Here is a 21,331-nt window from a genome sequence, read left to right as displayed (position 1 = left end):
AGTCCAACATCTAGGTATCTTTAGGGACAGTTTTTATTGATTTTTCCCCTCCGTGTATGGGTCATACTTTCCTGTTTCTTTGCATGTCTTGAAAAATTTTTTGAATATTAAACATTTTAAATAACATAATGTGGAACTCTGGAAATCAGATTTCTCCTTCTCCCCAGAGTTTATTGTTGTTGCTATTCCCACCCTCTCATTTGTTTGTTTGTTTAGTGACTTTTTGGACTGATTATGTAAAATTTGTTTGCTGTTATGTGTAGCCACTGAAGTCTCTGCTTATTTAGCTTATCGGTCAGCTAATGATTGGACAGAGATTATCTTAAATGCCTTGAAACAATAAACCTTCTGCCATTGGCCAAAGGACTCTTTGTGGGTGGGCCTTCAGTGTTCTAGCAGTTTGCAACTCTGCTTTAGCCTTCACTTTCTGCTTATTCAGGGTCTCAAGATCATCCAGAGGTGAGAGATTAGGACCTTCTCTCTCTCTCTCTTTTTTTTTCTGGGCATGTGCACAGACGGGCATGTGTGTGGTATTCTAGATTCTCAGGAATATGTTAGGTTTTCAAAGCCCCTTATGGGTATCCCATTCCTCAGATTTTTATTTTAATATTTTTTGGCCAGGTTCTTATTTGCTTCAGTTAGTGTCACCACCTTAGGCAGCTGTGATATTAAAAACTAAAATTGCCACTCTCGCCCTGGCTGGTGTAGCTCAGTGGATTGAGTGCTGGCCTGCAAACCAAAAGGTTGTTGGTTCAATTCCCAGCCAGGGTACATGCCTGGGTTGTAGGTCAGTTCCCCAGTAGGGGATGTATGAGAGGCAGCCACACATTGTTTCTCTCCTTTTCCTTCTCCCTCCCTTCCCCTCTCTCTAAAAAATAAATAAATAATGTATCTTTAAAAAATTGCTACTCTTTTTTGTTTTGTTTTGTTTTGTAAATGTTCTGGTTCAGGGCTTTATCCACTGAGCAGGCCCTGAGTCAGGTCAAATAATGATATGTCTTGCAAATAGGGCTTTTTCAGGGAGCTTCAAGACAAGTCAAACAGTGACACTTCTCTTGGGATAGAACTTTATGAGGAGCCCCAGCCCATACTGGCCCTTCTAGTGACTGGTTTACATAGCTACTAGTGGTCTGTGGCTGCTGATTTCCAAGGTCATTGAGCTAGAAATTAAAGAATGGAAATAGAGAAAGTTAAAATGACATGAACCTCACTGATCTTTCCAAGATTCAGCTCTTTTTCTTGAATAAATAACCATTGGATTATTATTGGATCATTAGCCTTTGGTTACTTTACAGTTCTGAAAAAGTTGAGTTGGATAATTTTTTTTGCTAGTGTTTTTATTGCTTTTAAAACCAAAGGAGTAGACTCTCAGAGGTAAGAACTATAATTTTTTAAAAAAATCATAAGTGAGTTTTAAATTTTTTCAGATGATTTTCTGCATCTGTTGGGATGAGAACATGATTACTCTTCTTAAACTGTTACTGTGATAAATTACTTGATAGATTTTCTGATGTGGAAGTACCTAGCTGAGTTCAAGGGCAAGTTACTTAATATCTCTTCTCTGTATTTCAATTTCCTCATTTTCAAAATTGAGAACATAAGAGTATATTCTCATTAGTTCTAAATATTAAAAAGGAAGTTAGAACTGTGCCTGGCACGTAGTGAACCCTTGAGGAAGGTCAGCTATTATTATTATCTTTACATTCTAGGGATAAAGTCTACTTAGTCATGGTGTGTTGTGATTTTAGATACACTGCTAGATTCCATTTGACAAAATTTTATTTAGAAATGTTGCATTCATGCTCATAGGTATGAGGGTGGTTTAAAAAATCTTTTTTACTATTCTTGTCAAGTTTTGGTATCAGGGTTGTTCTGGCCTCAAAAAACCAAGCTGGGTGCCTTATCTTTCTAACACCCCATTGTGGGATATTATCAACGAAGGGGGATGGGTGGGTGTTAGAGGATGTGGGATATGTTAAGTACCCATTCATAATAACACCAGGCCTCTCACTAGTGACTTGCTTAGAAATAGATATACAATGCAATCTTGGCCAAGAAAGACCAAGAGAAAATCTGCTGGGGAAGGAAGGAGGTTGCCAGGAGAACTTTTCTGTCTTCTAGAAAGGACATCCAGGCAGAGATGCCCCTTTTTCTTGTGTCTAGGTGTGATGCCTTGGACAAATCCTTGATCTCTGTAATCCCTATCTATGATGAGAATAGGTATGTAAATCACCTGGGCATAGCATCCACTTAATATGTTGCAGCTATTATTGGTTTTGTTACTATAACAAGATAATACTATATAAACCCAAGTTCAGTGTAATTCATGCTTGAAAATGATACAGCTCAGCTTCTAGTCTCAAAGACGGCCATCATCAATTCCTCCCTCCACTCTCCCCCCACCCCATACACATGCCTCTTCTCACATTAGACGGAGCCTATTGCCTTTCTCTTTAAATGTGGGCTGACCCTGTGACCCGTCTGATCCATAGAATATAGTAGACATAATGTTCTGGGAATTTTGAGTTTTAAGAGCACTGGAAGCTTTTCTTTCCTCTCTTAGTAGTGCTCACCCTTGAGATCTTCCCTTTCAGAACCCAGTTGCCCAGCTGTGAGAAGCCCAAGTCACGTGGAGATGTTACGTGGAGACGCCATGTGGAGGAGAACCGAGGCTCTCCAGCTGAGAGCTCAGCCAGGCATGGGGTGAGCCATTTTTGACATTGCTGCTTAGTTCCCCGCCAGACAACTGCAGCTCACTTGACATTGCACAGAGCAGAGGAGCTAGCCATGGCCTCTCAACTTCCAGAATTGTAAGAGAGAACAAAATGGCTGTTATCTCGAGCCACTAACTTTCAGATTAGCTTGTTATGCAGCTAGGGTAACAAAAACAACTTCTTTAAATGCATTGTAGAATTCTGGCTTTGCACTGAGTTCACATCAACATCCCATCTCTCCTGTAGGCTGAAGCAGTGGGTGTTTGATGTCGCTGGCCATTGAGGTCCGCTCTTTCTGTCTCAGGTCTCGGTCTCCCAGCTCCCTTTGGATAAGTTGCATGTGCTGCGACCACCTCAGCCAGCATCTGCAGCTTCTTCCCACATTCCCTGGAATGCTTGGAAGGCAACATTTGTGCCACAGGAAGAACATCAGATTTGTGGTCTCATGGCTCAATTCAGGATCTAGTTATTTTTCTTACCAGTTATGGGAGCTTCAGCAAGATCCTTAATGTTTTGATTCTCATTTTATTTTCAACTGCCAACTTCAGGAAATGAGAGTAGCTTCACAGAGCAGTAGAATGGTGCAAATAAGGTAACACATGTGAAAGTGCTTTGAAAACATATTCTCTGCACGTGGTAATTATCATGATTATGCCTCATTGTACCATGGACACCAGGGCATGAGCTCATCAACCAACAGCCCCTCTTTGTGTTACATTGTTGAGTTCTCCCTGCTCTTGGAAACAAACCACTGAGAGGGAAGTACATTTATTATCCACATCACCATCATCATCTTCATTATCCTCAGCAGAAGCATCATCCTTGTCATTGTTACTGTCTCCATCATCACATACCATTTCTTGAGCCTCTACCATGCTAAACCCTTGTCCTAGATTCCGACAACCGTCCTTCAGGACTTGTGCATTATTAACCCTCGTTTACAGGTGAGAAAATCAAGACTAGTTCAGGTTAATCTCGGTGCTGAAGATTATGCAAAAGTAAATTTGGCTCACTGGGAAGTGAAAAACTAGATAGAAAGGACATTTGTTACCACATATATGTTTCTCGTTTCCCCATCCACTTCAGAGAACTAACGACTATTCTTAAGTGGCTCTGGGGGTATTTGGGATGTCAACAACATTATTAAGCTGTGATGCAAATGGCACTTTTTTGGGGGAAAAACACCCTCTAGCATTGGAATAGTGGCAATGAAGGATGAATCTGAAGCTTTTGACATCCTGAGAGTCCATGGGCTGGAGCTAAGGGGCAGCCAGCGTCCCTGTTTATTTGCTATGTGCAGCCATCTCTTGGAAGCTGGGCAGGCACTAATTAGATAGCCACTTGGAAAGTTGCTCTCACTAACTGGAGGCCATCCAAATTGCTCTCTTTGTTCCAGAAGCTTCGGAAGAGCATGCCCCCCTTCCCCAACTCTCCTCCCACCCTATCCTCGCTTGCCAAACCTCAAGGACCACAAATACGGCTAATTATGTCAGCTTGGCTTGGCATTTATTTTCCAGATAGCATCTTTCATTAGCGTTGACCTTCCGGCTGCCTGGCTGCTGTACCCATGGGAGCTCTGAGTGATGTGTTGGTTACCCCGGTGACATAGGAAAGTGGTAGAGGAGAAGGTGGAGGGAGTAGATGATCTCAAACAGTCCCCAAAAGTATGTGTTATTTTTCCTCCATCCCACCTGTGCTTCCATAAGGTGGTCCTCTGTGGTTGCCAAAGAGGAAGGTGGTGTGAATTTGTTGGTTGTCTTGGCCTTGAGGATCTTAAAGACCCCGGCGGTCTCCAGTGGTTAAGTTTTGGAGGGCAGTCACTGTATTCTATTTATTGTTCCTGTACCTCACGTGCTACCAAGCAGGTGCGTGTGCACACACACGCCACCCACCCAGCTCTAGCAGTCAGAGGCTCTTAGGCAGGATGTGTGGAATTGAATTTGCATCATTTTGCTCCAATGGCATGGATTAAAGGCAGGGGTCCTGGTATTAATTTTTGTAAGGGCACAAACTATTTGCAGGTTCTTTAACTCAGTGCTTAAGCAGAGTTCTGAGCCTAGGAGCCCCATTAAATGGTTTTAGGAACATGATTTTGAGAGGGTCTTGCTTACCAAATTCTCTACAAACTGGGAGGAGTGCATAGCATATAGAGAAACAAGTGTGACATAGTTTTCTGGACTTCCCGATACTACATCTCAGCAGATAAGCTTTTGCCTTTTGCCAGGCACAACCATACCTCGGTCACACAATGGTTGTGACTCCCGCTCCAACGTGGCCGGGTGGGGGGGAGCCGACCAAAGAAAGGGCAGAGAGGCTTGTATGCAGACCAATTCCTCGATCACCCACAACATGCCCTGGCCAATGGGAGAGTGGATAGTAATGACTTTTCACTCTTCCATCTCTAACTTTCAAAAAATCGTTCTTATTCTAGGTGTGACCAAGGCCACAAAGAGAAACCAGTTGCCAACATTTTGCTTTTAGGGGGAATTATGAATCCACCAGTACTCCAACCACTTACCTTCTCAACCATCTGCCTGTTGGGGGGAAGGAGAGACTTAAGACAAAACCAGACCAGCCAATGGCTCTGAGGGGCACTTGTCTTATGAAATGGTCTTCTCAGCAAGAAATGTACACTAAATAATCATTTACAGACAATCTAATGTTAACAAGCATCGAGAAAAAGATTTGGAATGGTGACCGAGACTCCTCCAAACCAACGGAGTGCGGGATGCAGTCGTGATCCTTATGAAATGCATGGGCCCGGAGGCACACTGTTTCCTGCAGACAAGAGAAAAAAGAATCCTTTTTCATTTTTAGCCCGGAAAATTTGGCCAGCATCCCGGCTGGCTGCACTATATAGAAGCCAGTTCAAATATAGATTTTTCCCCCTCTTCTTGTTTGTGAGAGTTGCTTGCAGAAAACGGCCAACAAACCAGTCAGCCAGACAAGTTTCCTTCTTTCACTTGATCAGACAAAGTGTCTCATGTTGCGGAGTCCATGTAGGAACGACTTTGTGCGCCAGGTGCCCAGGAGAAACTTGATTTTTATTTGTCTGATTGTATAAACTGTGCCGAGAAAGGCAGAAGACAGAAGGTCCTGCTGAGGTTTCACCTGATGACAGGCTCCTGGGCACATCGGCCATAAAGCTTGCAGCCTGATGACCGGTGTGGACCGGCCGTTGCTATTTCTCCAAAAACTAATATTAAGTGTTTTTTTATGAGGCAGACACTGCGCTGAGTGCTTCACACCCACTATTTTATTTAATCTCACGGGGACCTTAAAAGGGGCACTGAGCGGGTGAGTGGGGGAATCAAGATTTGAACCCAGGTCACTCTGACTCAGCCTGTACTGTACTGATTATTTTAGGAGTTAACGGTTTGAAGGATCGAGGTCCATATTATCCTCATCTGTCTGAGACTTGTGATCTGTCTTCAGGCAGAACTTTTGGATCCAGGATCCAGGCAGCTTGGCCCAACACAAGGCAATTGGCTGGAGGCACAAGACTAGGTCAGCTGATGCGGAATGCCAGGACTGGGAATGCCAAGATCCGTCTTGCAACAGTCTACTTATTGGTGGTTAACTCTAATCTCCCTCTCTTCCCACTTCCACCCTCCACCCTCCCATTTCAAGACAAGGAAGCAGGTGTTGTTCCTTTCCTTTTGGGCAGCTATAAAAAGGAGAAGTTGATTTAGATTCAATGCGGAAGAAGCTAAGCAAATAGACATCGCTCAAACGGGACTGGTACGGCCTGAGGACACACACGGGAGGTTTGGTGTGCCACAGGTATGGCAGATTTCAAAGGGCTGTCACTGCTGCAAATACCAAGTGCCTATCAGTGGCTGCTGAAGTGATCAGCAGGATGCCCAGTAGTCCCCATCGGCCGCTGAGCCCAGAATCTGCCTCCTCATTCGACCAAATCTGGGAGAAGACCAGAGTGGATTTAGCTGCCATGTACGGGCATAAACACACTCATTAACTCCTCACAACAACCCTGTGAAATAAGTATTACCCCCATTTTGTAGATGCTGACATGAAGGCCTGGTGAGAATTACCAAGAATTACTCAGAGGTCCAGATATGGGGATTGCTTGCAGTGAACTGCTGCATTACTCCTTTCAAGAGCATGTGGTGGTGCTAACTATACTAAGGAACTGCTGGCGAAGTACTGCCAAGCTCTGGTCCTGCTGGATCGCTCTTCAAAGCAGAAATAAGGCTTATCTGCAATTAGCTCATCCATTGTGTACAAATGGTACTAATTGCCTGAAAACAGTGTGTTTTCTTAAGTACGTTAAACCTTCCCTTCTGAAATCTTGTTTATACTATTAATTTGAGCAACAAACTCTTCCTTTATGGAGCAAGACACACTCCAGCCAGGCCAGGCCTGGAGAAGGGCTACAATTTCTCACTCGTCTTGAGTTGGGATGTGGGTGTTGATCGACACGTGTCTGCCAGCCTGGCTCACGAGAACCCACTGATCGGAGGGCCAGCCAGAGTCAGCAGTCACCTGAGTTATTAAACATTCGATGAGAAAGGAAAATGACTTTTTTTTTCCTGTTACCAGACCTTGAACTCTGTGCCAACAAAACCTTGCCAACTGGAGGTCCTGCTGGGCTTACTTTAATGAACAGATAAGACTCAATTTTAATTAGCACACTAATTGTTTCCCTGCAAATGAATGCGGGGAGAGAACTTGCAGTTTATTTTCTTAAGTGGGTTACAAGGTGCCCCCCGTAGCCCCGTGGATGGTGCTCCACTGGGCAGCCAACTGTTTTGTTCATCAGACAGCTCACGTCCAGCCCAGCAAGCATTTCCTGAGCGTGGCCCAAGTGCTGGGCTCTGTGTGAGAGCTAGGGGACCGTGAAACGAGCCAGGCCCAGACCCTCTCGTCTGGGAGTCCACTGTAGAGGTCAAGGGCAACATTGTCAAACTCTATTGGTTAGGGTTCCTGGTTGTAAGCAACAGAAATCAATTCAGGACAGTGAGGAGAAAGGCAATGAATGTATCGGAGGGGTTGGGGGTAGAGGTGGGCTGGGCAGGGGTCTGAGGAGAGCTGGGCACAGGGACAGTCTAGTGGGTACAGTGCCATTACAAGAACTTGTCTCAGGCGACCTTGTGTCCTTAGGCAGTTTAGGCTATTGTCTCTGGGGGGAGGGGATGAGAGGGGGAGGGGAACCCCTAGTCTCAGTGGCTGGGAGCATGCAAGCTAAACTGACAAAAGGTAGATTAACAGAAAGGGAAAAACCCCACAAAATTTATTCATATGGGAGCTCACAAAAGAAGTAGCTCGCTAAATGGCTGAAGTTGGGGAAAGGAAGGAGACAAGAGGCTTTTATGGGAGGAACAAATGGGTTTCTAGGGGAACAAACAGGAGATAAGAAAATTTGTGATAATGTTTGTTTATGCAGGTGCGGGTAGCCTTTTCCATCTTTTCACGGCCGTAAAACTCCTATAGATGCGGAAACTGAAGGTAGTCTCGCTCCCAGAAGTTTCGGCTTTTAGTGAAATAAAGGAAGCTCTGAGAAGGCTTCTTTCTGCACCCGATCATATCAACCATCTTTAAAGTAATCTTCGTATTAACTCTGAGGGCCGGGGGTGGGTGGGTTCCTACGGGACCAAGCACCCTCCTCACTGGTATCTCCATTTCCTCTGGCCACTCACCAGTCCGTTCAGAGGGACACATTTAAAATGGAAATCCAGTAATGCCACCCGTGTGCTTCGAAACCTCTGAAGACGCAGGGCCCAACCTGGGTTTCTAACACCATTCTGTTACGGAAGGAAGTAGGGCTCCTTGGAGAAATGCTGGGTGCTAGGACAGGGCAGGGAAAATACAAGTGCCGGCACATAAGGAAATGCTGAGGAAACGCAACGAGGAGGTCACGCCAAAGGGGCCCGGGAGTCAACTGAAATAGCCCTGCGCAGCCAAAGCTGGGATGCTCCGGGCAACAAAATAAACAACGTAGACTCAGAATGTGACCCAAAGAACAAAGTAAGTATCTATGGGACAACACTGACTGAGACAGAGAATTGCATAGGTAAATAAGTGGGGAAGAGACCAATCTCCCAGACAGAAGAATTCCAAATAATTTACGGAGCTAGTCCCCCCCAGGGAGGCGAAGCTGGCTTCCTGTCCCTAAGTGTGCACCGCACAGTGACACCTTCTAAATGGTGGGCTATGGGGACAGGAAAAACAGAGTAACTTTACAGCAGAGAAGCCTGACAAACGCCACCTCAGCCAGCGATCAAGGTCAAAGTCAACAGTAACAAGTCCTGTTGACAGCGTGTACCCTTGATATGATGGGATGCGCATGGCCCTTTGCCTCCATGAACTTCCTTCCATAATCCCAGTTGAGTGACCTGTAACCCATGAAAAAAGCATCAGGAAAAGACACGCTGAAGGACAGTCTGCGAAATACCTGGCCAGTCCTCCTGCATCAACAACAAGGGGAGTCTGGGAAACTGTCACCACCGAGAGGAAGGAGGAGTCTCGGGATGTGACGTGTAAAAGTAAAGTATCTTGGACGGAATCCTGCAACAGAAAAAGGACCCTGGGCAAACTTTCAGGAAATCTGAATAAAGTACAGGCTTTAATTAATGAGAGTGTATCAGCGTTGGGTCCTCACTTGTGACAAATGTCCAGGTACCCTATTAATATAAGATATTAATAACGGGGACAGGGGACAGGGGACAGGGTAAATGGGATCTCGCTGCACAATCCCTGCAACTTTTCTGTTAAACCATTTATTGACGAAAAAAAAAAAGCAAAAAGCCCTTTGGGGGCTTCTCATCGAGCTGAAGGTAAAATCCAAACTTCTTAGCATAGCTGACAATGGACAGTGTGACATTGCCCTGCGTGACCTGGCTGGCCTCGGCCTCATATCACCTCTCTGGCCACACTGGCCTCTGGGGAAGGCACAGGGCCCTTGCTCTTGGGTTCCCTCCTTCCAGAATGTTCTTCCTCTCTCCCTTCAAGCCAAGTCCTTCTCATTTTTCATATCACAGCTTAAACGTCACCTCCTCCAAGAAGCCACCTTGGGAACGATGAGGTGCGTCCCTCCTGACACTCTCCATCACAGTGCATTTACTGCCTGCACTGAGTTCCTGCCAGTCCACCAGTCTTTATGGAGCTGGTCCCCAGCGCACTCCTGGCTTCTCCGGGAGATTGTGCTGACCTGTTCACAACCACAACCCTCGCACCTTGCAGGGCGCAGGAGCTTATACAAGTCGGATGGAAGAAGGGGGCACTCACATCTGTCAAACTGTGCTGACTTGCTAGCCTCGTCACTTCCTGTCCCACCTCCCTGCCTCCAGGAAAGGCAACCTTTCCTTTCACCGCCCAAGCCCTGGTCTTTTCACTCCTTGGTACGCCTTCTGTTCATCCCCTGTGCACTGTACCCCGAGGCTCCTTCAACCCAGCCACTGCTGTCCTGGGTGTGCGAGCTCACACCTTCGCAGAGGTTATTACTGTGTGATTACAGTGACTCCGTCCCACACTGCTCTGCATGCTCATCGCTCTATAATTAGGGCCCACAACACAATTGTTAACATGTTTTCTACCTCTGCCTTTTCCAAACTGCATTTTTGTTAAAGCTCCAACAGTAATTAGTTCGGAGTGATGATGGAGGAGGTTGTAGAGAACAGAGAGAGTGTTTTTCCCTTTGTCTTTCCCCGTGGCAAGGAGAAGGGGAGGGGAGGGTCTTTGAGAAAGAAGCTATTGATTGTTTTGCCCCAAAGCATCCCACCGAGCTGGGTTCTGCATTGTTTGCGGAACTTTCCAAAATGAATGAAAACCTCCGTGTCTTTGTGCTTAAGGCACATTCCCAATTATCTGTGCTGACGGCACAGAGAACTTCTTTATACTTGAAAAGGGTGCTTTCCAAAGTTAGAGAAAACTTACTCACCAGGGGCTGGTGGGGGGTTGCAGAGGGAGCGGTGTTCGCGTTTAATGGGCACTGGTTTCTCCTTGAGATGACGAGCGAGCTGGGGGTGCCAGGGGGTGCACAATACGGATGCACTTACTGCCTCTGAGCTGCACACTTTAAATTAGTTAAAACCGTACATTTTACCGTGTGTGCATTTTACCACAATAAAGTGAACCCCAGTGGTGCATTTTTTTAAATTCGAAACTGTCATAATATTCTTGGTAGAAGAAAAGGTCAGTTATACTGCAAGTTCAGAGTAAGACCCCATTTTTTACTTTTATTTTTATTTTTAACATTTATTTACTTATTTTTAGAGAGAGGGGAAGGGAGGGAGAAACAGACGGAGAGAAATATCCATCAACTGGGTACCAAACCTGCACCTCCGACTGTGGGCCAAACCTGCAACCCAGGCATGCGTCCCGACCGGGGGTCAAACCAGCGACCTTCCTCTTTGCGGGATAATGCCCAGCGAACTGAGCCACACTGGCCAGGGCCCTGTTTATTATTTTAAAAATTATGGATAATAAATAAGAGATTGGAAATAAAGAAGTCAAAACAATAACCGATTATTCCTGAGTGGGGGTGATTTCTACTGTCTTCTTTGGACTTCTCTGTATTTTTCCGATTCTATGTTTGACAATAAATGTTTGCATGTCTTTTGTAACCATGTAAAGCAGACACGCAGCCTGGTGAACGTGCTCAAGACCACTGGATTGTACGTTTTAAAGTGGTTACTATGATGGGGAATGTTGTTATGTGTATTTGCCATGATAAAATATGTTTCAGAGAGAAAAGACAACTAGTACGAAAGACATCACTTCCCTGGGTCTTCCTGAGGCTGGTATTTTCTGAATTTGCCATCATCCTCCGCCCTCCACCCTCCACCCCTGCCGTGTGGTCCAGGGGAGAGAGACCGGGCTTGGGAAGTGAAACCAAGGGGCCGAAAGATGCCGGGCGTGGGTTTCAATGTTCCTACGTACAATCCAACATTTTGGCTCCTCCAGATCAGATGGGAAGCCTTCTGTAACAAGAGGCTTTTTTTTTTTTTTAAGAGTCTACTCAAGATGTATTATGATTCAAATTGAGGCCACATGGTAAGCTAACCCTCGCATTTTCTACAAAGTAAAGATTGCTGAATGGGACAGTCTAAACGTGATTGCAGGAGAAACAACCACAGATCTTCACAGGCTAAAATGAACTCTTTTCAAGAACACAAAGACACCACGTCCCTTTGACACTCATAACAAATAAAGCTGCATTATATTTGGGTCGTGTTTCTAACCCGCTAAAGTGCATTCGCGGCTTTTCTTTATCAGTGGTCATGAGAAAGCAGCTCTTGTTTTACGGTGGAGAGGCCGGAGTCCGTTTGAATCTTCTTTTCCCCAGCCAGGAGACAGGGCACTTGGCTGGTGCTGGAACAGGGCTGTCCCTAGTGTGAAGTCCTAAAGAGCCTAAGAGGGCTTGGGCTTAAGGGGGAAGGAGGTGCGACTCCTCTCTTGTCTCTCAAAGGATGGAGGTGCAGGGGGAGGATCGATGGGGAGTGTGCAGGAACTTGTTAAAGGCGTGTTATCCAGGGAGCCAGCGCAGAGCCTGAGCTATCCACTGAGGGTGGAGGGAGCCTGGGTATTTGTCCACCAACCCCTGCCAGTCAGGCTCCTCAGGGGGCTCCTCCCAGGCTGAGCTGGCCTGCCCCTTGCATGGGCAGTGAGTAGGGCTCTTGGTTAGTGTGCGGGTGCTGGCAGTTTCATCAGAGCAGTTGTGCTCAGCACAAGGGGCTCTGCGCCCTGATATTGCATGTCAGCGTGAAGAGGGGCTGTTTGAAGAAAGAGCTGAAGGTAGGAAACTGTCTCTCTTGGGCACAGGAAAGCAGCCCCGCTGGATAGTGCCAAACACTGGGTCCTGGTGCCCGATGGCACATTCCAAACGAGAACACGGTGTGGCTGCGGCTTCCTCTGAGCCATGCCCGGTGGCCACTCTGTGCTGGCACCCAGGACAGAGGCAGACAAGACATCCTTGGTGCTCACGGGGGACTCACCGGGGACAGCAGACCCATAAGCAGAGGCTGCAGAGTGAGAGGTGAGGGAGTTACGTGTGCAGTGTGGGGCGCCCGATCAGGAGTGGGGGTGTCGGTGGGGAGGAGCCGAGGCCCCATTTTCAAGGCCTTGAAGGATGAGTACTCACATCACAGCTGTGAGCCCCTCCGAGCCTTCGTTACTTCATCTGCGAAATGGGACCACGAGGGCTTTGAGATTCTGAGTGGAGACGAGTGCTGGGGAACTTGATGGGCATTTGGGCCACATGTCAGTCATCACCCAGCAGGCCAGCCGGGCTGGTGCACCTGGTGACCGTCTCGAGGTTTCTAAGAGCCCAAAGAGAGTCCACCCCAGGCCCCAGTTGTTTAAAGCAGGTCCCACAGCCGCATTCAGGGGGTGGAGAAGCTGATGGGAAGGGGAAATGTGGCCAGTTTTGCCATGTACTACGGTTGTTTGCAGGGCACAATGATGTCATACAAGTGGAGCTTCTGTTAGTGTCGGGACGGCTCAACAAAGGTATGACAACGATGACATTTCTCCCTTCCAGTTTTTTAATAATAAAAAGGTAGCTGTAACAATGGGAGTGAAATAGTAATTTCTAATTTTTGCGGAACGTCTTCTCTTTGTTTCCAGCCCTCTGTGGTGGGGGCAACCCTTCCAGACAGCGGGTCTCGGGGAGGGTTCGATCTGCAAGGAGCCTGGGGCAGGTGCTGCAGGGTTTCTATTCGGGGTGTAGGCCCGTGTCTCCACTTCCTCCCCGCAGGCAAGATGGCAACCCAGACTCGATCCTTTTTCACTTTTTGTTTTATTTTGACCCACATCCCACCTTTCAAAAAATAGAGGCTGGGAGCTGTTTGCAGAAACGCTCCGGCAGGCCATCCTTTCTTCCCGGTGCATCCTCTGTGTCCTCCGCGTCTCCCCTCCCTGAACGCACCTCCTCCCTTCACGTTTCATCTCCCTCCCTCTGCCGCAGCCTCCCAGCTGCCCAGGGGCTCCTCCCAGCCACAGCTTCAGGGGACACCTGGGCCACCCTGGGGCCGCAAGGCCCTCCCAGGGAAGGGTGACAAAGGCGGGAAGTGCTGGGCACCTATTGTAGCTCTAACTATCCAAACCCCTCCCAGTCGCCCCCAGTGGCTCTCACCCCCAATCTGTAAAAGGAAGGAGACCCCACACCCTGCAGGCCTGGTCCAGCTTTCCGCCCTGCGGCTCTAAGCAGCTTCAAAGCTCCCCTGTGCTGTGGACAGCCTGGGCCAGTGCTTTGTGCCTGAGCCTGACACTCCCATCAGCAGCCAGTCTGTTCTTACCCTGGATGAGGGGCACAGAGGCTCAGAGTCTCCAAACCTGGGTGATCTACAACATCGATAATGTGAGCACACCCCAGACCTTGTCGAACTGGATGGGGCCCTGCAGGGTAAACCTCAGACACCACTCCCCAGTGAGCTGGCTCGGGGCAGCCCCACCCCCCACCCGCAGAAGACACCAAGACCGACTTGGGCGCAGACCCTGGGCTGGGTGCTTTACCCACATTCTCTTAGTTATTATAACACCCACGATGGAGTGGCAGTGGCAAACCCATTTTACAGACGCAGATAATGAGGATCAGAGAGTTGCAGAAAAGTTTATTTGGGTTCAAAGTTCAAGGATAGAGCATACTTGATTGGTGTGGGTGGAGAAGGGATTGGGGGCAGCCAGATGACAGCTGGCGCCAACTTCTTAGCTCCTGAGCCCCCTGAGAGGGGAATGGAAAGACCACCATGTTGAGAGTGGGCCTGGCTCCAGTATGCTTTTAAGGAAACTGAGGGTCCCTGAACTTTGCTACCAAGGCAAGTTCTTTTGTCCTCTCTGAGCCTCAGTTTTGTCCCCTGTAAAACGGGGTGTAGGGGGGGTCAACGAGGTGACATGTAGAAAGTGTCTCGTGCAGTGGCTGTACAAGACCCGGGGCTCTGTCTTACATCCTGGCTCCAGGAGCACCACGGGGCAGGAAGCCTGGGGTGGCCCCTGCAGAGAGCCTGGCCTTCCAGGCTGGGCGCCTGCAAGGGCGGCCCTGTGCCCTATCAGAGCGGGGCCGGGCCTAGCCCTAGGCGAATGCTGTGGCTTCTGTGGTTGTTTTGACAACCCTGCTATTCCAGAAAAGACCGAGGCTGGGCTTCTCTTGTAAATATTGACAGAGGCCCCAGACAGAGAGGAATAAGAAAACAAGGGACGTTTTCTTTATGACAGAAAAAACAAACCTACAGACCCAACAGGAGGGGGGATGTTAAATAAACCATGGTACAGCCGCCGGATGGAATGTTGTGCAACTATTGAAACGTTGTTTACCGAGGGTTTGTAATAACACGGGAAAATGCTTATTTTCAAAAGCTAAGTGGAAAAAAGGAAGCAACTGAATCGTATATTCAGCATAATCACACCTAGGCAAAAGTCAAGCCCAACCAAAATCCACTCACGGAAGAAACAGGCCGGAGGGACGTACACCACGGCAGGGGTTAATTGGGGAGATTTTTTATACTTTTCTGTATTTTCCAATTTTCATTTTTCTATAACGGCATGGTTAGTCTCATGTAGAAAGCAAACCAGACTTAGGGTATTTTTTCCCCTGAAGCAGAAAGACCTCTTATTGGGAAGGTAGGCCAGATGACCCAGGGAGAAGCTTTATTTGACATAGAGGCCACTCTGAGGCTGAGGGCTACAGGTTGACAGACCAGGCTGTCAAACCAGGTCACGTGGAAATCCTAGCCCCTGAACCCATGGAGTCATGTGGGCCGGCTGACACGCAGCCACACATCCAGGGGTGGCGTCTGTGGTGTCCTGGTCCTTGTCCTGACTTTCGCCCCTACTTGTGCGAACACTGCTTCTCTCCCGGGAATGCGGTGGGTCGTCGAGCGAGGGCCCTCTTTTATAAATGTCGACGGGAGAGGATTCTCTCCCGGACGTGGCAGGCAGAACAGCTGGGCTGCTGCCGCCTTCACACACTGAGATGGAGCTCCTAGGAGGCAGACCTCCATTCTGCTGCCCTCGTGACAAAGGCCTTCGGGTGGCATGGCCAGGCTTCCCGTGCCCTGAGCCAGCCCTGGCCTCTGCGGTTCTCCAGATTCCCATTCAGGTCTCTGCTCAATGTCATCTTATCGGGAAGGCCTGCTCACACTCTCCCACGGGCCTGCCTTCTCTGTCTCCATGGCCCTGACCCAGCACGGGTCCCATTTACTTATGTACTGGTTCATCAAAATTGCCTATTTTCCTCCATTAGAATGTGCACCCTGATGAATACGGGTCCCCGCAGGGCGCTGCAGCACCTCCAGCACCAGGAAGTATGCCTGGCCTCAGCCTTCTGTCATCGAGCTGGGACCTCCAGGGCTCCAGGTGGGTGGCTGTGGCCCCTGGACTGCCTGCTGTGCCACGACGGCCCTGACCAGCTCTAATCGGCAATGATGGCTGGGGCCCTGTGCTGAAACCCATCTGAGGCCCTTAGAAAGGCCCAGCAGGAAAAGGGATGGCAATCGGTGAGTGAAGTCTGCCAGGGGACCAGAGGGAGGCAGAGACACCGTGTCACTCCTTCCCAGCTTAGCCCAGGCCCAGAGCTCAGCTCTCCCTGTCATCGTGGAGACCACACCTGCCCTCACTGTGTCTGGAGCAAACGTTACCTCCTTGTCCCTGGAACCATTTCCCTTGTCCCTACCATAAGTACGCCATGGGCTTGTCCTCCACCTGGCTCCTCACCTGCCCCTGCCCCTGTCCCTGGGGCTGCACCTGCCCCAGCTCCCACGTGGGGTTCTCTTCCCAAGCAAACCCCAGCCTGGCACCACCATGCCGATGCCACCTCCTAGTCATGTCACTGCGGCAGCCCCCAGTCCCCTGGGTCCCTGGGAGGTTCATGCCTCAGTGTTGACTCTGACTTTGGGCGTAGCCTTGGTGAGGGGTCACTCTTCCCAGGCACCAATCTTAGCTGCTTTCCTTTCTCAACCTCCAATTTCGGAATAAACTAAGCAGCTTCACCTCCCGGGCCCTGGGCTTTGTGTGGCCCACTGAAAGCCCTTGTGTCCACGCCAAGCTCCTCCTCATTCTCCGTTCCCATCCTACCCCTTCCAGATCGACCCCGGCTCAGCCCCAGCAGCTGCAGGGAACACCAGCTCCTGCCTGGACCCCCAGGAACTTGGGAAGAACTTTCACCGGATGCTCTCGTTTATGTCCCAGTAGAGAAGGGCACAAGTTGTCCTTCCCATTTCCAAGAGAGGGACGCTGGAGTCCATAGTCCCTTATCTCTGACCTGTCAGCCCTGCCCTGGTGCACCCCCATCTCTACTTCTGTCCTCCCTGCTGCTTGTCACATAGAAGGAGTCTCTGCCCCCCTGACTTCTGGCTGGGACCGAGAGCCTGACCACTCCTCTGTCTGTGTGTTCCTCTCCCTTGGGGATGGAGCAGGGCTGTGGTTAGAGATGGGACCCATCTCTCTCTCTTCCCTCCAGGGCAATGGGGAACTTCTGGGGCTGGAGGTCTCTTCCCTATGAGAAGTTCCCAAACCTGGTGGCAAAAGAGATCCCAGCCTCCTCATGTGTCACTTCTAGTTCCTCAGCTCCATCCCGGGCCCACCCCTCCCTGGTCCTCCCCTGCCTGCTGCTGACCAGGTGGCACACAGCACGGGGAGGGCAGATCACACCACTGGCTCTCACCAGCCTGAAAGGGTCGACTGGTCGGCAGAGACTGTCCCCCACCCCCGAGGTATGAGGCTGGGTTCCTGGGAGAGCTGTACCGTGAAGGGCTCTGCGATCTGGGGAGAGAGTCAGGGGGCCCCAGGGGGACTGCGTTCCTTGGACCCCATCTTCTCCTGCCTCTCCCAGGACCGACCATATCTGTAATAGACCACAACAAAAAGATGTACCTTGTCAAATGGCTGATAGAAATGGAGGTTTGTCGTGTTAGAATTCCAGGTAATGAGGAAAACTGAAGCAGGCTTTGGTTAATTTACTCTGCAGCCAAAACAAAAAGAAAAGAAAAGAAAAGAAAGGAAAGAAAACAAAGCCCTCCAGCTTCTGCTGTTTGACTTCTTCCACCTTCTCTCCCTCTGGCTGGGCCGCTGGGCTCCGGGCTCCTGCTAGTCCTGTCTGAACCGCCTCCCTTGACTTTTTCCACCTGTGTGTTCCAGGTGCTTCTGGGAACCTTGGCAGTAGAGGCTCAGGGGCCAATGTTTAGGAAGGGGCCCATCTCCAGTGGGGTCAGCTTGACGGGTCACTGGGGTCAACTGGCACCTGAATCACAGTTATGGTATGGTAGTGTCCCTGAAGTTTGCTGGGGTCCTGGAGTCCCCCAGAATTCAGACTTGAAGCCAGCCCTGGAGAAGTGGCTGTCCTTGGCCTCAGAACGCCAGTCCCGAGTTCTATTTTCCCACTTGCCCCCTGTGGCCCACTGACAGAAAAGATGCATCTCAGAGCCCCAGCCAGCGAAGGCAGTAGGACTAGAATTCACCTTCTGGAGCTAATTCTTGGCTGCCTGATCTCCCAGAAATGGCCCATGGTGCAGTGGGCAGGGGCTGCCCAGCAGAAGGCAGCTAGACCCTGGTCTGAGCCGCGTGGGGGCCGGGCAACGTCAGGACTGTGGGCAGGAGGGTGCCCTGCGGGGAGGGGAAGCTCCGCAGCTCCTTGGGCACAAACCTGGGTGAGATGTGGTCAGCCAGGAAGAGGAGCATGCACCGGCGCCCCACACAGTAGATGAGGTTGTCCACCACGGCACACTGGAATGTGTCTGGGTAGGGCGTCCGGTATGTGGCACACTCGTACCAGAGACGCGCGCTGGCGCTGCAGCGGTACACACCAATGCCCAGGCTACGGTTGAGGTCAAAGCGGTAGAGGAAGCCACTGACCGCCACCATCTCGGCCGTGCGATCCTTGCCGCCCGCCGTGGGGCCGACCCGCCAGCGCTGCTCCTGGGTGGAGAAGCGGAGCAGCAGGTAGCGCAGCGTGCCGCCCGTGACGAAGATGTCCCCGGCACACGCCGTGGCTGTGTGCGCCAGGGCGAAGGTGTCGTTGGGGAGTGGCGGGGCAAAGGTCCAGCGGTCCAGGCGCGGGTCATAGCGCTCGACTGTGTTCAGACACTCGCCCCCAATGGCATACAGGTACCCGTCCAGGGCCACCAGCTGGCAGTGTGGTCGAGCTTGGTTCAGTGGGCACACCTCGCTCCAGATCTCAGTCAGAGGGTTGTAACAGAAGACTCGGTTGGAAGGCTGGCACCCGGACCGCTGGCAACCAGACACCACGAAGACATAGTTGAAGATACTGCAGATGGCACAGCCCCGGGACACAGCCTCTGGGGGCAGATGGGTCAGCAGGTGCCAGGCATCCTGCTCGTCGTCATAGCAACAGAGGCGGCCATAGTCTTCCTGGGGGCACATGTCCGCCACCACCAGGCACTTGCGGCCCCGCAGCCGTCGCTGAAGGACCAGCTCCCTCTCCGCCCCGCTCAGGCGCCCATAGATGTCTGGGCTGCGTAGGACCTGGAGGTAGTTGTCACTCATCACTTTGTAGGCAGCCTCCTTCAAGGCCTCTAGGTTCTGCCTCTTGGCCAAGGTCAAGACCTCATAGCAATTTCCCAGATCCAGGTGGACATCTGGGGCTGAACCTGGGGTGAGAGGGAAGTGGAAGAAATTGGTTCCCGCCACCAGCTGCAGGTTGGGCTCCCCGCTGCTTCTGGCTGAGCTGGACTCTGGAGCCTGCCCGGTTGTGGGGCCGCTGGGTGGGGCACTCTGGTTGGGGCAGGATGGAGCAGAGCTCCCAAAGCCATTGAGCTGCAGCTGAAGCTCTGGGTGCTCCACTATCTGAAGGAGGCTTTCCTTCCTGCTGAAGCCTCGAGCGGGGGGCGACAGCACAGGCTGAGAGGAGGCGGCTGGATCGGCTCCACCTTCTTTGTCATCATGGTGGCCTCTGGGGACTGTCCCTATTCCCAGGGGCCCTGGCACAGGAGGTGGAGCCTCATCCAGGGCTGCTCTCCCGGGGGCCAGCCTGCCTCTGGAGGTGGCCTGAGAGGTAGATTCGACGTAGTACTCGTACACCTTGCCCTGCAGCCTGGGCCTGGTCCCCGCCACCTTCTCCCTTATGAAGTTCTCCTCTACTCGAACCCAGGCCACTGACGAGAAGGTGTAGGAGGCGTTGGCAGCCCCCTCCTGCTGCTGCAGGGCCAGGCCCATATCTGAGGCAGCCTGGAGGGCCCCAGCCTCTTCCCCACAGACTCCTGTCCCGTGAGTGAAGACCCAGCTCTTGCTCCTGTCACTCTCATCTTCTGAGTGGGCCGTCCATGGCTGGTGTGGGGACCCCTGTGCCCCAGTCCCCTGCTGCTCGGGGCATCCACCATCCCGCCATGGGGCAGGCTTACCCTCCACACCACTGCCGTCCACCACACGTGAGCAAGGTGGGGAGCTTCTGGGTTCACTGCCCTGATGGGGGTGGGGGAGCAGCCCGGACTCACTGCCAGCAGCTGTTCCGGCTTCCTGGCCACTGCAGCAAGGAGGCGCCAGGCCAGACTCCAGGCACCGCCCGCCCAGATCCTCACCAGTGCCTTTCCTCTCTGGTTTCCAAGCCCCTTCGACTTCCAAGTCACAGGAAGAAGCTGCTGTTGCCAGGATTTGGGAGCCCCCACAACTGTACCAGCTGCATCCCAGCAGTGCTCCCGGCTCCTTGCTTCCCCTCCGGCGTCTCAGCCCCCCGCGAGGTGCCCCCTGGACTTCAGGCTGTCCGGAGCCTTCTGCCTCCTCCTCAGCCTTGGCCTTGGTGTTCCTGTCCCACAGTGGGGCTCGGGCAGGCCTCGACTTGTATAGCCTGTAGGCTGCGGTCACCAGGAGCAGGGCGGCGGCGGACAGCACCACCTTGCCGGTCAGCTGCATGTCCGAATGCCAGTCCTGGGCCTCGGCTCCTCCTCCTCCAGGGAGCATGTTTCCCAAGCCAAGCTGGGGCTGAGGAATCTCAAGAATCTGATTAATAATTACCCAATAGGAGCCGGTTCCTTGTTCCTGCTGAGCTGAGCAGGGAAGGTTCTGGGCTGGCTCTGGCCGGCCAGCTGAGGAGTTGAAGCAAAGGTGACTTGGAGCTGGCAGAGGGCGGCCCCTGGAGCCCCAGCTGGCAGATCTCCACGCTGGCCTCCTAGGATCCTTCAATGCTTTCCTTGGCTGGGGAGGGGGGCAGGGGGATGGTCAGCCTGGGGGGTTGAACTTGTGACCAGCCACCTGAGACTGGAGGATGTTAGGAGCGTCCAGCTGACACATGAAGAGGGAGGAAGCTCTTGACCAAACAGTCACCCGATGCTAGGAAACGTGTGGGGTTGGTTATTATTTGTGTACGCGCTTTCTTTTTTCTTTTGCAAATTGACTGAGCTGGGAGGGTTGGGTGCGGTGAGTGTGGGACAGGTGGAGCCACGGCAGGTGTGGCCAGAGATCCGCCTGGGTCTGTTTCCTTTCTGTTGGGGTCTGCTGGCGCCCACAGTGGGGGTTGGGGCCTGCAGTTAGCAGCAGGGGAGGCTGAGCCGGGACTGCTGCCAAGCCACCTGACCCGGCTCTTTCAGCGCATCTGCCCTCCTGACGAAGAGAACTGGACATTCTGAGAAAGCCTGGGAAAAACACTTGGCTTTATATCCAGAGCGGGGGCAGACGTGGGGCACCTTCTCGCCCTCCAGACCAGACACCCTCTT

At 51.1% G+C, this 21,331-nt stretch overlaps 1 protein-coding gene across 2 annotated transcripts; it reads right to left on the bottom strand.

Moving 5' to 3' along the window:
* Window positions 1-14,264: 14,264 nt before the first annotated feature.
* On the bottom strand, window positions 14,265-20,614 carry KLHDC7A (kelch domain containing 7A). 2 transcript variants are annotated; one of them, XM_024554286.3, is made up of 2 exons: window positions 18,310-20,614; window positions 14,265-17,628 (listed from the first exon to the last, which is right to left on the bottom strand). In XM_024554286.3, exons 1-2 carry the CDS (start codon window positions 20,577-20,579, stop codon window positions 17,619-17,621), a joined length of 2,280 nt encoding a protein of 759 aa, XP_024410054.2. In that variant the 5' UTR covers window positions 20,580-20,614; the 3' UTR covers window positions 14,265-17,618. The 2 variants fall into 2 exon arrangements, with proteins under 2 accessions (XP_024410054.2, XP_024410053.2); XM_024554285.3 differs by having other exon boundaries at window positions 14,265-20,614.
* Between the last annotated feature and the right edge of the window lie 717 nt (window positions 20,615-21,331).

This window comes from Desmodus rotundus, chromosome 3, assembly GCF_022682495.2.
Source record: "Desmodus rotundus isolate HL8 chromosome 3, HLdesRot8A.1, whole genome shotgun sequence".
Lineage (NCBI taxonomy): Eukaryota > Metazoa > Chordata > Mammalia > Chiroptera > Phyllostomidae > Desmodus > Desmodus rotundus.
The sequence above is the reverse complement of the archived record's forward strand: the minus strand, read 5'-3'. Positions and strand labels throughout refer to the sequence as shown.

Excerpts from the sequence above, each read along its gene's own strand:
- KLHDC7A (XM_024554285.3), bottom strand. The coding sequence starts at position 20,579 with ATGCTCCCTGGAGGAGGAGGAGCCGAGGCCCAGGACTGGCATTCGGAC.